A 15,131-nucleotide genomic window follows, 5' to 3' on the forward strand; every position below is an offset into this window, starting at 1 on the left:
CTCGCGCAATACGCCCCATCACCGCCATCGCATCCTGTCAGAATCGATGCGTACGGTTCATGCTGCGATATAAACAGCTCGATCAAAATGCTCATAGAGACTTTCCTTCGATCCACTGCCACTTAGTACCGCGCAAGCAGTGCAGCGCAAAAGAATTTATGAGTGCAGCTGATTATCCTCCCATGAGATTCATACACCTGCGGACAGCCAGCGTAGAATCATAGGTTGGCTGGGGAACTAGGTGGCTTTGGGAGCCTACGTGGCGTGGCGCCCCTCAGCCAGAGGGGCGTCTGCATAGAAGGGCAACTCAGCCTTCTGTGTTGAGCAGTATTTATACTCTTCCTCTACTCTTTCGATCACCAAATCTGTGCTTCTGCATTTTGAAACCCGAAAAGATCACGATCCATTCCCCTCAACATGGCACCGAGTCCACAGCTCGGCGAACTCTGGGTCGATAGCAACTTTTTGCCGCCCAACTTATATACTTCTGCTCTGTCTACAGATGGGGCTCGATTCGACGTCCGCCCTGACCTTCCGATGATCAATCACGGGTTCCCTGCATACCTGGAGGAATCAGGCGGAGACGTAAACAAAGGGGTAACAGAACGGGATACAGCGGCATCGGTTCCGCCACTCCTGGGCCTGAACACCATCGGGACACATGAAGATCCTGCATTGTATGTTAATTCAGGTTCGATCATCATGTACTGGAGACTAACACATGTGGATGGGGGCATTCATCTACGACTTCATTTGGCTTTTCTCTCCTTCCCCAACCAGCCTTCCAGGCTTTTCGTATCTCCTTTCCAGACCATCATTCCAGGTTATTCCTATTGCTTCTCAAACCAGCCTTCCAGGCTATACTATCCCCTTTGTTGCTTCTCCAATCCCAGATTGTCGAGCAAAGCGAGGTGACCTCACGAGTAGGCAAGCTTTTCTTTTTCGAGAGCTAAAATATTTTATCAAGTTCAATACGGTACTACGTTGATCTAAGCAGGAACCCATGATACATTGCCCCGAAGCACAAGTCATGATCATGCCCCCATCTAGGTTATAAAGATCATCATACATGCATTTGCATCTACTTGATGACCCTGTAGTATGGCTAGGCGGGGCCGTTACAGATGCCCATACCGGACCAGGCCAACCGAGTTATCCGAGGACGCAGCCAGCGCTTGCGAATTCCGGCTTCGTAGACTCAATCGGTGCCACGTTGGACGGAAGTACACTCGGGACAGATGTTGCAGATTTCCAGCAAGCCCGCCAGATGATGAACCCTCAGTATGTTGGATGTACGCCCGAGGACCCCTGCCGCGCTATGAATACCTGGAATCAGAACGCCGGTGCGACCAACAGCTCAGTCGCTGTTGAAGGGATTCACAGTCATGAAAACGACAGCATCTATGAGCACGTGGACTACGACATGGACCTATCACAAGGAACTGGACTGACGGCAGGCACTGTTCTGCCAGGCCCCATCCTTAGAGGAAGACTTTCGGACCAACAGAACCAACCAGCGCAGCTAGCTTACTCGACCAACAACGATATTACAGCCAACATCTCCTTCCGAGTGGAGACCAAGAGGGTCTATATCTGTACTTATATCGGCTGCAACAAGAAGTACTCACGCATGCCGGACCTCCGACGCCATTACCGAGGATCCCATCTGGACGACCGCCGATTCAGATGCCGAGCTCTGGGCTGTGAACGTGCAATCCACGGCTTTCCGCGGAGGGACAAGAGAGATGTGCATGAGAAGAAGATGCACATTGACATTGGAGATGGCATCCTGTTATGAAGATAGTGAAGGGGTTGACGCGCTTGGCAGAAGCCTCATTGAAGCGGAAGACAATTCCGTTGTAAGAGCTGCGAACTCTTGCGTCATGTTGCGTTGTCTGGGGCGCCACGTGGGAAACATGCGAGAGGAGTTTTGGGTTTACGGCGCGGTCTTGCCATGTCTTATTTACTGGGTGGGTGTAAGTGGCGTTCATGCTATCTAAGCGAAGGCATTATCTGTTTTTAGCGAGCCAATACGTGCTTATCAGCTGGCTGACTTACCTGATTCCTGTCTGCGCGACTCTCCTTCCGGACGTGTTATCACCCGTTCGGTCTTCCTGCGTATCACCCATGTCCTGGTCCTGGCACATCGGTGAATCCCATGACTCGACCTCTTTCAGCTTCCAGCTGAAATCAGCGCATCATCATTTTAAAATCCCGGTTTGCCTCGCATTTATTGAGATCAGCTCGCGAACTACACACATCGTGACTATTGGCAGTAGTCGCGAAATTAGCTTTCGGCAATGCGAACTTCCCCGGCTGTACTGCGGAGGTACCCTCCTGGCCGCAGTCAGGCGGAGACGGGCCGCCTCAACACCATACTGCTTGGGGAAATTCTTACAGCTTTACTTGCCCCGACGAAGTAACCCTTGCTGAAGAGCACCAGGTTCAGGGATGCAGGGCAAAACTTTCATGGCACAGTCCAGGTGTCGCTCTGTTTGCGCGTACTCCCTATGCTGACCGCTGTGTTGCCTTGCCCTCTTACTCTGCTTGTCCAGTTTCATCTACATTTCTGAATTCATTCCTTTTGACCACGTCCGCGGAACCGAAAAGCGAGCGCTCGCAAAAAGAAAATCATGTCAAGGATTGCTTGTGCCTGGGCGGAGTTAGGCGAGGATGCTGAGGATGCCTATCACTGGTACGAAACCACGCATATACCCGACGCCCTGGTGAAGATCAGGTCCACCGCCAGACACGCAGAGCAAGTGGAGGACAGTCCATTCCAGGAGGTACCTGGGATCAATGGCAGGTTCATGACCATTTACGATCTGCCAAAACAACCAAGCGCGAAAGACCTGGACACGCAGATATGCCCTGAGCTCGAGAAACTTCCGAACGAGGCGACGATAGACACGCGGCTCTACACAGAGCATATGAACTGGGTTGGGGAAGAGTGGCGCGGAGGTATGTCATCCTCGAGATCATGATACAAGGATGCACCATGGAAGCTAACACACCCTGCAACAGATCCCCGCGATGTCCAAATGTGGGTTGTAGTTCTTTGGCAGCCTGCCCCAGAGGTTCACGACGAATTCGTCAAGTGGTTCGGGGAAGAGTTCACGCCCGGTATGCTCGAGAACCCTGGATTACTTCGCACGCGCATCTTCAAGCTCGAAAACGCTTCCCTTATCGAGGACCAGAAGCACAAACAAGTAGACAATGCGTCAGTGTATCAGTACATGACGTTTTGGGAGTTCGATAGCGAGGAACTGCCGTGGGAGATTTTGGTATACCTGGGGTCTTCAGAGAGGTGGAGACATTATGTTGAGGGCGGGCTTCTGGTACGTTGCGTATCTCCAGTCCTATGGGAGTGCTGGTAGCTAACAAAATTGTAGTCTTGGCAGGTCGGACAATATCTGGTAAATAACATCTATCCCGACATCGAGGACGCGGACTCCCCGGCCGTCATGGGGGCGAAGATCATTGTAACCCCGGTCGCACAGGAGACGTGAACGCTGTCGACACCGAAACTGATGCTAAGTAGGAATATCAGGATTTGGACGACGACATCAGCCAACATACCGGAAGGGATCAGTTGGACGGAGGAAATGAGGCGATACCCGTGATGAACAGCGGATTTGATGACTGGATTGAGGACGTGGATTAATTGGATCGGTTAATATGTTTCCTTTGGTACACGGCGTTTGAATAATACCCGAATTGTTATTTTCTATGTACAGTTGCCGTTTCGGACATTTGTGTGGATGATAGAACTGATGATCATGCCATAACACCAGGCTGCCTCATTTCCGCATCATTTCGTCTTTCCCCGGGGTATAAGGAGGGGTACCCGGTGTGGCAGTTGATGGGTACCGATTGGATGGTAGACCGGTATGAGAATGGACTAAACCAGGTATAGCTGAAGTGACTTCTTGTAGGGATTGTTCCGGAAGGAACTGTGGCATTGTTGCCCGCATGGCGCCATGTGTTGACAACACTGTTCTTGAAGGACTGATGAGAGTCGGTGCTCGGGATGTTGCAAGAACCTAATATTCACCATGGTTGAATATATTGTGTTCAAGATCTAATGGAGGTGGGTTTCGAGACGAGCTGTATGCCCCCGTCTTTTGCTGGATTTTGCCTAGCGAAGGATCGTTTACGAGCTGGGATGCGGACTCATGCACGTCTGGCGCAACATGATCGTCTGCGCGACCCGCTCACAGCCGTCTCCGCGTTTCGACTTTTGAGCTTGTCCCGAAGACTAATCCGGACGACTCCTGTGGCGTCAGCCCGGGTTGCTTGAATGGGCTTCCAGGCGCCTTTGAAACCCGAAATGCGTTCTGCTCTCTGTCGAGGGACTCATGCTCTTTCAATTCGGATGTATCTTTTCTCGGGTTGATGACAAGTTTGACGGTATTGTTCGCTGCGGCTGTTCGAGATCTTCTTGAAGGGAGTATCGGTGTTGATTCCTGAGATGGTCGATTTGATGGATGCTTTGGGATTGGTAGAGCGCCTGAGCAATAATGGTCTAGTACTCTTCGCTCGCGTCCTTCAACTCGCGACGTTCGCTCATCAAAGCAGTCTGCTTCTTGTCGTCTGTCGTTTTGTGAGTCTTCACGGCGACCGACAACGCCCATCCTGCTGCGTGATTCGTTGTACGACTTGCGGAATATGTATTTGCCATCCTCCCTCCTAAATCTGAGATGTCTGGGTACGTCCCACTCTTCGTTTGAGCTTGCACTCATGAGTCTGGCTCGTGACGGCGCAATTCCATTGCCTTCAGAACGACTACCAGAGCCGTCATTGCTCGCGTCTCGGGGTTTGACAGCCAGCCTCTTGGCCTTCAATCGCCTTTGCCCTGCAGCGTCTGGTTTTGGAGAGGAGTGATGTTTATTCTGCCTCGGGCTACAGCCCTTAGTATATTGCATCGTGCGGTGGATGCTAGCAAAACTCTGCCGCTCGTCGTTGTCGAGATCGACACCTTCCACATTCGTGTATAGCCTAACCTTGCGTCCATCCCTGCCTGTATGCTTGCCACTGATCCGGTAAACGCATGTTCGTCCCTTTCTTCCACTCAAGTATCTCTTGCGCGCGCAGACGTATTGTGAGGTCGAGGTTTCGGCGTGATCGCTTGTCGTGATCTGAGGTGAGAGCAGGGATTTGATCAGCCCTCTCAATCCGCAACTCGGAAGCGCGGCCATTACCATGCCGGTAATATGTAAGCTAGAGGTAACGATAGGGTTAATAGCGGGTCGATCGCGGTGGATGTGGTCTCGAATGTGCACACATCGCGTACTACAGGTCCTGAGTAGGCGGTAGGATCGCAGTTGCTGTGAAGCTCTTGGGTAGTAGTTGTCGAAAGGATCTATATGAGCAGGGCGCTACGTAGGAGACGTCATTGCCGCGTCCAGTAGATGAAGCCATCTTCGTAGGTTCCTATATTGTGAACTTCAAACATCCATGGTCGTATTCCCTACCTGCTCGTGCATTCTAAGACTCTAGTCCTGCTTCCATCGCAATGAGGACTCCCGAGAGACTGTTAAATCTGCATTGCGATCGAATGGTAGGTACTTCAAACCCGTAGAGATCAAGGTGCCTGCTGTTAGTGAAGCCACTGCGTTGGAAGACGCCATTGCAAGAAATTGTTAATGATGATTAAGTGAAGTCCATGCTACGCACAAAACTGCCAGCGCCTCACCGTATCCGGAGTTGCGATTCAGATTCAGGAACGCATTCACGGCAGTTTGGAGAGATGTAGATGGCATTCTAATGGCATCTGTGGTGAGGATTTGGCGTGAACGTAAAGGTGTTCTACGTCATCGCGAACCTCTGATGAGCCCCACTCGCTGGATGACTAAGTCGATCTTGGCCTATTCCGGATGGCCTGTTCTCCTCGCATGAGAACACTGACAGCCGCCGACACTTTTCGTCGTTGGACGCAACTACGAATTCAACCACTCCGAACAGATACTTGTTTTGCTTTTATGGATCTGAGCGATCAACTCCCGATCTTTAAAGCTCGTCAAGCTCTTCCAAGGTCCCGTGAAGAACGCTTGTCGTGACACCCGCCGAGTAAGATCTAAAGCACCATTGAATACGGTCTTCGTTACCGAGGTAGCGCCAAAGCTGAATTCAACTGAATCGAAGCTGTATTGATATATACGGACTAAATGCGAACCGATTGCGACCATCGCCTCTAAGTTCTTCCATTGTAAGCCAACAGGTTAGGCGCGCCTGCTACATCCGTAAGGCGGTTTGGCTAAAGTCAGGTGTGCGAAGTCAGCGTATGTCCCACATGCAGTGAGTGTAGAGTCACTTACAGTACCCAAAGCCAGAACTCTTGCCCTGGCGACCGGACCAATCGACTGTCCTTCGAGACCTCGCATATAAGACACTATGCCAGCCACAAATGGTGCTGACGCGGAGGTACCACTCGCTGTTAACGTGGCTGTATCTGAAGTGTGCCAGGTAGACATGATGTCACCACCAGGAGCCCAGATATCTACGGCAGACCCGTAATTTGATGTCGAAGAACGAGCATCGTTCGATTGAACGCTTCCTACGCACAGAGCGTTGGCAGCACGAGCTGGCGATACATTTGCGGCCGGCTGGTTTTCGTTTCCTGCAGCGACGATAGGCAATATACCTCGGTTCGCCAATGAGTTGACGGCGTTGTCCATGGATGAGGAGGCCGGCCCACCGAGCGACAAGTTCACCACGGCTGAACCCAGTCGGCTATTGGTGACGATATCGTTTGTTGCCCAATTCAAGCCGGCCAGCACACTGGAGCCAGCTGCGACGTTATCGTCGCCTATTACTTTGACCGCAACAAGATTTGTCTTCTTGGCGACGCCGTAGGTTTTTGAACCAATTACACCAGCTACGTGGGTGCCATGGCCGGAGACATCGGCGTTATTGCTGTTGGCTGCATTATAGCCCCAAGATGCGCGGCCTTCGAACTCGACATGGGTTGTTCTGATACCGCTGTCAAGCACATACGAGTAGGTGTTGTTGCCAGCTGTCGAATCGTATACATAACTAGTTGCTCCTCTGGTCCTAGAGGAGACGCTTGCGAGACCCCATGGTGCGTTGGTTTCTGGTGAGTGTCAGCGGCATGGTCTTACCTCATACAGGAAAAACCCCGAACAGGTCTGCAGACTACATCAAGTTGAAAACGTCCAAAGTAAGTGGCCTAAAGTCGATGTAGGCTTCAGGGTGTAATATACGTACGCGTTATGAGAGCCGTAGGATACATTAGGAAGTCTTTCTCGACGAGGAAAACATCATCCATTGCCTCCAATTCAGCAACCACGGCTGGGTCGAATGCTCCCGCATAGCCCTTGAAGTCTCCCAAGTCGTACTCCTGGTCGATGCCTGCGTTCAGGTCGATGTCATTCCGTCGTCCAAGACCAAGATGGCGAGCTACTATACTACGAACCTGCTCGCGATGAGCGGTAAATGATGCGACGTCCACGTCCGGCTTGAGCTGTACGATATATCGGCCCGCGATCAAATCCTCGGTAGAGCGAGTCGCAATAGGTGCCGCATGAGCAAGAAGCGATGCCGCAGCTACAGCAAGAGAAAGAGCACGGATGAAGAACCGCATTTTGAAAGGCAGGAAGGGGAGTAGTAATGCTGAGAAGATGAGATTGATGTAGATGGTCTAGGACTTATCACAATGCTTTTGCATACTTATACCAACCCAGAATACCAAGCTCAACTCAACGCTCTATCGTACACCCTCAATTCAATCTTGCCGGCGGAAGAATCGAATCCCATATACCCCCCGAACATACCCAATAACAACCGCAAGAGAAGCCTGATGCCTGGCTCCAAGCGCTTGCGGATGTCGCCCGGCTGACGTGCGCAGACACTACCCTCGTATGTACTCCACATGGTCCACTGAGGACCGATCCATCTGCCCGCTCCTGCCTATTCTTCGCACGATCCGATAGTTCATGCAGATATCCTGTGATGCAATGCAGGGGCGGAATGCGCTGCGCAGCACGTGCGTGGCGAGGCAGACTGGACATGACTTGTCGCTACAGTTTTGCAAGCTTCAGATCTTCGTGCAAACGTCGAACAAAACTGCGTTGTAAGACCAAGATAGCATCAACAGCTGCAATGTGCATTGTCGTTGACTGTGTACGAGACCCAGGTTCGAGAGCGGCTTCGTGATCACGTTGCTGCCCGCAGTGGGGCAATGTCTCAACTGCGCCGCATTCCATCACCGACTAGACTTCATCCCCGGAACTACTGTGCCTCATACACATATCACTGCACGCACTCTGAGACCGGCAAGGCTCGAATAAACTGGCAATACGACGTGGCGAACTGCTGCCGCTGCTTGCGTCCGCGTCTACCTGTTGGGTACTTCAACCATGACAGCTGTTCTCAAGGAGGGATATATATTCTCATTGCATTGTAATGTCTTACTCCAACCAGTAACACCGTTCCAATACCTAGTGTAGTCTCATTATTCGCCCCAAGGCTAGGACAGACCCCCAACCGGGCAGCCAACCTGGCCGAACAGTCCTCTTCCAACAACCTACTCCTCCGGATCGCGACCTCCGCGCTTCTTCATCTCCTTAAGATAATCCTCTTCGGTCTCGAGATCAAATGGCAAAGGCCTGGTGATGGGATGAATCGAAGCACCGTGGTCTTCGAGTTGCTTGAGACGCTTCATCGTGGCTGGTTTGGTGCGGTTGACGCTGTAAAGCTTCACGCGGCTACCATAACGTTAGTATCTTGCTATAGAGCGTGAAAGATCACTCAGAAGAGGAATGCTTACTGGCATGAGGATGTCACGTGGAGATCCCAGTTCCATGCACTTCGCACGAAGGTGGGTTGCGTCTGCGCATAAGGTCAGCGAATGTTGTCTCGTAGATACAACAAGACCTCTCCACGCCACATCGGAACAACCACGATGCGAGACGTGCGAGATGTTCGCAAGGGGAGCTAGACTGTACTTACATTCAGGGCATCGTCCCAGCAACGCACGCAGAATTCACTGAGTCAAGTTAGCATTGTTCGCTGAAACACCGACGACGATAGACTTACAGCCATCCTTCCGCGTCGACTGGAATGTCGATCCACCACGTGCGCCAGGCGTGGTAGTATTTCTTGCTCAAATTCTCGTATGGCACCTCGTACCAAACACCACCGCCATCATTGCTGACTTCGACTCGCTCGGGCCAACCGCTTCCACTGTATGCCCAGCCAGTCATACGAATCTTCCCGTCGTGTATGATAACGTCTTTGTCAACGGGCGTCATGATGGCACTCGCAACAGGCATCGTCTGGATACTGAAACCGTTGCTGTATGTGACGTTTTGCTTGCCATTCTGCGGGGTGTAGTATAGATACTCCTTCATTTGGACAGGAGCCAGAGATGGAGCGTTGATGACGTTGATGCGGGTAAGCCACTTGCAGCTTCTGGCACCGATATAGCCCATTACGACGGTACGGAGTGGGAAGCCATGAATCGCTGGTAGTGGCTCTCCATTCATCTCCCAGGCCAACATGACCTCGTTGATCTTTACCTTGCGAGTCGGTACTGATACAGCGTAGTTGTATACGTGACCCTTCTTGAAGTAGGTATCGGCGCCGAAGAACTCCACGTGCTTTCCTTCCGGCTTCAACCCGCAGTACTTGAGTACCTTCTTAAGGCTGACGCCCACGTAACGGGCAGTACCGATGGCGCCTTCTCCCCATGGCGCATTGATGAGTTCGTCTCCGTCTCCAGGGTAGTCATGAATCTGCTCGATACGCCGCGTACCACTGCACTGCAGGGTAACGCAGGTCTCCATACGTGGGAAGATGCTCTCGTCCTGTAGCTCCTTCAACGTAATCTTCTTCGGCTTGTCGACAAGACCCTCGACTTCGAAGAAGTATTTCTCCGGGTCGATCTCAGGGATGCCACCGTGGTTCCGAACAAAGTGGTCTTTGTTGTTAGTAATTTCAGTTTCGACGAGGCGCTTGCGCTCCGGCTCTCCATTGTAAGGAAATTGCAGTACATGGACCATGTCCTCACTCTTCTCTTTCTTGACGTGTTCCCATGAATCAGCCGGCATATCCTTCAGTGTCTTGCCCATGGCGTAGTGGTAGTATTTCCATCGCACACCTTCAAGGACCGGGTTGGTCTTGGGCAACGGCTCCAACTGGAATTCGGGAGGTACGGGAAAGTCGTATTTCGCCAGGATTTCTGCCGCCTTTTTCTTTTTTTCTGGGTATCGCTCCCACTCGACGTATCCTTTCCATCCTTCTCGCTCTTCGGGGAAGTTTGGCTCTTCGGCTGTTAAGAGCTCGAAAGGCTTTGCGTTGGGTTCAGCGGGCGCCATGGTTGGGGTGTGGAGTTGGGGAAATTTGTTCAAGCATGAGGCTCGGGATGCAAGCCCTTACAAATGCGAGCAAGTCCCGCATTCTGGACTGCAAGCGCCAGTACATGTGCGTTGTGTCATGACCTCAGGGTGACTGATTCTTAATCATGGGCTATACTGATCTCCCACAGTATGTGCTGCAGGCAACCCCTGTACATCGTTCTGCGAGCACGTGGTTTACCTGGATCCACGAATGAAAATGCCGCAAGCTCCGCAAAAGCGACAAGCAACGATACACCACTGCGTCATCATGATGAACATTGGAGAGCTGACAGACATCCTAGGAGGGTACGACGCGCCTAGAGCGCCAATGGTTGTTAAGTCCGAAATCCGAGAATGGGCAAAGGCCGGAGAAAAGATGGAGACGGTGCGACCCGCATGTGATCGATGAGTAAGGTTGCTAAAGGCTCGCGAATGCTTCTTATTAGCAGTCATTGCTTACAGGTACGCTTGGCACAGTACTGGTAACTCAAACCAGTTGTAGTCGGTGATGCGTTAATGATTACATGCAGGCCGCATACGAGTAGTTCGAACACGCTTGCTCGTATCGCCTAAGATCTTCGGGAGGCCCAAAGCGAAATTTCGAGCCAGGGGTCAGGCATACTCCAGACAAAACCGGAAAGCAGCGCGATAACTATCGTTGTTGCAGAGCAAGGGGTGGCCAGAGTTGGCATGCACGCATGGAAATGCGCGGCAGTTGTTTCACAGGTTCTGCAAGTGTCGCCTCGGCAAGTTGCATGGCATGCTAACCTGAAAGAAGCTTGGCTCGCTTCTGCCCGCCGTCATTTCACCGCAGAACACCACGATCTCAGCATCTAAACATCCGTCAGTTCCCGCAAGTCTGCATTCGATATGGCTAATCAACAAAGAAGCCGCAACAACATCTTTCGAAATCTTGATATAGATTACTAGGATATCACTTAGCTTTCGGAATGGCGGACACAGTCTAGTAGCGCAATGGAGTGCACCCCTATAGAACTGCTGCTACCTCAGCTGTAGGCATTACGCCGCCTCATTCCAATCAAGGAATAGGAGTCAGACCTGTGAATCTATGCCAATGTGTCTCACAAAACAGTCAAAGCCAAGCACCTGCGTGCTGGAGGAGCGGATCATCTGGTACTCGTTCTGACGCGCTCCACGTCCTTATCATCTGATCGAAGAAGGCTCATCGAATAGCGTCGCAGTTCACGTCCCTTCCGAAGAAGGATCAAGACACGGCAAACATCGAACAGACGCGATTCGATATGCCATCGGAAGATGAAGACTTTTCCCACGTGGCGGCGCCATCAAGGGCCGCCCTTACAAACACGGCCCGCGTCCTTCGGTTCCAGATTTCGATATTATTGACTGGCCAACATACAACCCCTAGGAAGGCGTCCGATACGGAGTACCAACACATAAGTCCAGTTGACTTTCACATGAGCATAAGCCCGGGCCGTGAACTGGAACTCGTGGAATGTGTTCAGTCTGAACTGTACAAGTAAAGGCTATGAAACGAGAAACCAAGGGATCGCTCCATACAGTGAAGGATTCGTATCAACTATACTCTAGATGAAGATCCGTATCTCGCATCTGGCTAACGGAAGGACTATGCATGCACATCTCCGTGAGGATATCTTGACGATGTGACCAATCGCAATTTTCGATCTGGATGTCTACGCCGCAGATATGCAGGTATTCTTCGTACTGGGCAATAGGTGGACAATATCTGGCTTGGAAGATGGCAAGCGCGGGTTGCGTGGCTGCCCAGAGAGGCCATGGGAAGCACACCATCATCGATGGGGAAAGCCCAGTGCATCCGACAATACACTGCTGTATCTCAGCTTGCTCACCACGTCTCCTATGGTCATATATATTGGTTACCTTTAATCCTCGTCTTCGCCCCGCATCTTCGCCTCTCATTTTCACCATTTGTCGTCTATACGCGTAGAGCAGCAATGGTCAACATGGTAGCAAGTGTCCAGAGCGCGCTGTTGCAGAAAGCAAGAGACTCCGCTTCGTTCGACACGTCCCAGCTGACGTGCATACTCTGGGGAAGGTAAGTACAATCTGTGCGCCTATGTAACATCCTCGCTAACCCATCTGCAGTGAGAAGGTAGTCAAGGAGCGACGGGCCGCCTTCAAGCGAGTTGAGAAAGCACTCGGCACCAACGACAATGCAAAGCTTCCTCGATGCTACGCAGAGACTTCACGCGAGGATCTATTCGAGCAAGGCCTTGAGATGGGAAAAGCGTGCCTTGATGATATGCTCAAGCATGACCATGAGCATTTTGTGTGGATCACACCGCGATACAACCTCATGAACGCCAGGTATGTTGAGGTAGTTAGGAGAATCTTCCACGACTGACGAAATGACTTCCAACAGCCCCTTCGGCCATAAAACCATCCTCTTCGAGCCTGGCATAGAGCACAACGGTACAGAGGAACAAAAGGCAAAGTGGCTTCCGCTCGCTCGATCCGGCAAGATACTTGGCACATACGCGCAAACCGAACTTGGCCATGGTTCATTCGTGCGAGGTATCGAAACAACCGCCACCTTTGACCCCGATCGCGATGAGTTCGTCGTTCACTCACCAATAATTTCATCGACAAAGTTTTGGCCTGCGGGACTGGGCTTCTCGACCACGCATGGTACAGTCATGGCGAGACTCATTGTTGGCGACCAGGACCACGGCCCACACATATTTCTTGTACAACTTCGATCAGTCGAGGACGGCACACCAATGCCTGGTGTGAAGATGGGCGATGTTGGCTTGAAGCTTGGGTAAGTAACGAAATCGTAAAAGACGTCAGGAGTTTGGTTTCTCACCAAGACCTAGCTATAACGAAGCTGATAATGGCTTCGCCTCCTTCGATAAAGTTCGCATCTCTTGATCGCAGATGCTCATGGCTCATAGCCAGCTCACATCCGATGGCACATTCACCAAGGACCCCCTCCGCGCTAAGCTCTCGTACTCCGTCATGCTGCTCGTCCGCGGTAGGATGCCTAGTGTCTTTACGGTTCAGCTAGCCCAAGCTTTGACGATTGCGACACGATACTCCGTTGTACGACAACAAGGCCTCGGCCCTGCCGATGCGTTTGAGACCGAAGGAAACGTCTTGCACTACAAGCATCAGCACTTCCGTCTTTTGAGTTTGCTGGCCAAGACATACGCCATGTTCTTCGGCTCTCGGGTCTGCGACGAACAGTACGGCAAACTACGAGAGATGCAGAGCAAGAACGACCACTCGCTTTTGCCGGCTGTGCACGCATTGACTGCTGGTATGAAGGCGTATGTCACGTCCGAGGCCGCTGATGGCGCCGAAGACGCACGTAAGCTGTGTGGCGGCCATGGCTACATGTCTATCTCAGGCCTGCCAGATATCGTTGGTGCGCTGGTCGGTGGCGCGACGTTCGAGGGCGAGAATTATGTTCTATGGCAGCAACTCGGGCGACACCTTCTCAAGCAACTTGATCGCCTACAAGATGGGGAGCCGATTGAGCCTCACGTGCAGTACCTGACCGATATTGAAGACCCCAACCCCCCGTGTAGTGCATCCGCAACGCAGTTTCTCGACCCAAAAGTACAACTCGCTATATATCGCGAACGTGCACACCGTATGGTCGTCAAGGCGCATTCGGCAATTCGCGCATCAAGCAATTTGCCTGCAGATGCTTGGAACGAGCACATGATGCTGCTCATTTCCGCCTCGCGGGCCCATATTGAGTACTTCATCCTGAATTCATTCATCGACTTCATCTCAAGCTTGTCTGACTCGACTTGCAACTACCTGCGTATCGTCTTGAATCGTATGCGCTCCCTCTACGCCCTATCAACGATCATAAACCCGCGTACCGTCGACGCAGTATCCTTTATCGAGACGGCCGACGAACGCTCTCCATATCTTACCTCGAGGCAGCTCGACACTATTCGCTCTCTCGTCAATGGCTTGCTCGATCAACTACTGCCTGAGGCCGTTGCGCTGACGGATGCCTGGGACTTTTCCGATGCTAGTCTCTGCAGTGCGCTGGGTATGTATGACGGCAATGTGTACGAGAACATCATGCGTTGGGTTGAGAAGTTGCCCATCAATCAGAATGCGTCGCAGAATGCTGGGGTACAGCAGGGGTGAAAGAAGTGGGTAGATCCGATCCTGAAAAGGAAGGCGAAGTTGTAGAACGACGTAGCCTGGATGTTTACTCCACATCGTCGCGATAGTATACTTGTCAAGGCTGTATTGGAAGGTAAAAACTGACCCGTTTTGCATTGGCACAACAGCTACCGCTGGACTTTGGCCTGCTCCTACATAGGACGATACAACGAGTCCAGCGGAATTGGTAACAATGTAGACTTGTAGACCATGCAGTCGCATGTAACGCAGTCTCAATGCTCTTCAACATAATCTGCAAAATGGTAGTGTGTCCCGATGCGTCTGTTTAGCTTATGGTTGTAGAACAAGTAAGTCTTTGTCTGAGAGCACTTTGATCAACTGACTGGTCCAACTCGGCGCGTTCAGCCTTTCGACCTTGACTTCGAACACATGATAGCCTTTCACGTTGACCATAACTCTCTTTCCCTCTTTGACAAGTTTCGTCAGGACAGAGAAAACCATGTGGAACTTCCCCACAAGAATTGACACTTGAAGCTCTGTCAGCGTCGAGGAGGGGACGTATGTAGATTGGAGTTGTAGAACGACCCGCGCATTTGCTCCCAGTGATGACAGTCTCCGGAGATTAGCGTCAAGTTGGGTGACGTTGTCATCCACGCCCTCGAT

General features: G+C 51.7%; 6 protein-coding genes across 6 annotated transcripts; 3 read left to right on the forward strand and 3 right to left on the reverse strand.

Moving 5' to 3' along the window:
• Nucleotides 1-1,069: 1,069 nt before the first annotated feature.
• On the forward strand, nt 1,070-1,798 carry BKA58DRAFT_442254 (uncharacterized protein; the record flags this gene model as incomplete). Its single annotated transcript, XM_046173896.1, has 1 exon — nt 1,070-1,798. One exon carries the CDS (start codon nt 1,070-1,072, stop codon nt 1,796-1,798), a length of 729 nt encoding a protein of 242 aa, XP_046022405.1.
• A 735-nt stretch (nt 1,799-2,533) lies between these two features.
• Nucleotides 2,534-3,862, forward strand: BKA58DRAFT_221964 (uncharacterized protein). The gene is made up of 3 exons (XM_046166266.1): nt 2,534-2,961; nt 3,025-3,338; nt 3,393-3,862. The coding sequence occupies exons 1-3, from the start codon at nt 2,634-2,636 to the stop codon at nt 3,507-3,509; spliced, it is 759 nt and encodes a 252-aa protein (XP_046022406.1). The 5' UTR covers nt 2,534-2,633; the 3' UTR covers nt 3,510-3,862.
• A 376-nt stretch (nt 3,863-4,238) lies between these two features.
• BKA58DRAFT_286960 (uncharacterized protein) lies at nt 4,239-5,207 on the reverse strand (the record flags this gene model as incomplete). Its single annotated transcript, XM_046166852.1, has 2 exons — nt 4,239-4,466; nt 4,626-5,207. Coding segments are annotated over 2 exons (810 nt in total), but the record flags the coding sequence as incomplete, so codon positions are not given.
• A 986-nt stretch (nt 5,208-6,193) lies between these two features.
• Nucleotides 6,194-7,603, reverse strand: BKA58DRAFT_413207 (subtilisin-like protease-like protein; the record flags this gene model as incomplete). The annotated part of the gene is made up of 3 exons (XM_046172406.1): nt 6,194-6,256; nt 6,318-7,093; nt 7,228-7,603. The coding sequence occupies 3 exons, from the start codon at nt 7,601-7,603 to the stop codon at nt 6,194-6,196; spliced, it is 1,215 nt and encodes a 404-aa protein (XP_046022408.1).
• Nucleotides 7,604-8,255: 652 nt separating this feature from the next.
• On the reverse strand, nt 8,256-10,427 carry BKA58DRAFT_471452 (Oxidoreductase, molybdopterin-binding domain-containing protein). The gene is made up of 4 exons (XM_046175229.1): nt 9,058-10,427; nt 8,971-9,007; nt 8,789-8,850; nt 8,256-8,726 (listed from the first exon to the last, which is right to left on the reverse strand). The coding sequence occupies exons 1-4, from the start codon at nt 10,335-10,337 to the stop codon at nt 8,546-8,548; spliced, it is 1,560 nt and encodes a 519-aa protein (XP_046022409.1). The 5' UTR covers nt 10,338-10,427; the 3' UTR covers nt 8,256-8,545.
• A 1,895-nt stretch (nt 10,428-12,322) lies between these two features.
• Nucleotides 12,323-14,902, forward strand: BKA58DRAFT_431003 (acyl-CoA dehydrogenase/oxidase C-terminal; the record flags this gene model as incomplete). The annotated part of the gene is made up of 5 exons (XM_046173086.1): nt 12,323-12,414; nt 12,465-12,686; nt 12,742-13,140; nt 13,196-13,235; nt 13,278-14,902. 5 exons carry the CDS (start codon nt 12,323-12,325, stop codon nt 14,487-14,489), a joined length of 1,965 nt encoding a protein of 654 aa, XP_046022410.1. The 3' UTR covers nt 14,490-14,902.
• Between the last annotated feature and the right edge of the window lie 229 nt (nt 14,903-15,131).

This window comes from Alternaria rosae, assembly GCF_020736505.1.
Source record: "Alternaria rosae strain MPI-PUGE-AT-0040 chromosome Unknown BKA58scaffold_8, whole genome shotgun sequence".
NCBI lineage: Eukaryota > Fungi > Ascomycota > Dothideomycetes > Pleosporales > Pleosporaceae > Alternaria > Alternaria rosae.

Bases quoted from the DNA above. Each gene is read 5' to 3' on its own strand.
- BKA58DRAFT_221964 (XM_046166266.1), top strand. From the start codon at position 2,634: ATGTCAAGGATTGCTTGTGCCTGGGCGGAGTTAGGCGAGGATGCTGAG. The intron at 2,962-3,024 runs GTATGTCATCCT...ACCCTGCAACAG, and splicing joins TGGGGAAGAGTGGCGCGGAG to ATCCCCGCGATGTCCAAATG. The intron at 3,339-3,392 runs GTACGTTGCGTA...ACAAAATTGTAG, and splicing joins ATGTTGAGGGCGGGCTTCTG to TCTTGGCAGGTCGGACAATA.
- BKA58DRAFT_471452 (XM_046175229.1), bottom strand. From the start codon at position 10,337: ATGGCGCCCGCTGAACCCAACGCAAAGCCTTTCGAGCTCTTAACAGCC. The intron at 8,851-8,970 runs GTAAGTACAGTC...CCTTATGCGCAG, and splicing joins GCTGGGACGATGCCCTGAAT to ACGCAACCCACCTTCGTGCG. The intron at 8,727-8,788 runs GTAAGCATTCCT...ACGTTATGGTAG, and splicing joins CACGTGACATCCTCATGCCA to CCGCGTGAAGCTTTACAGCG.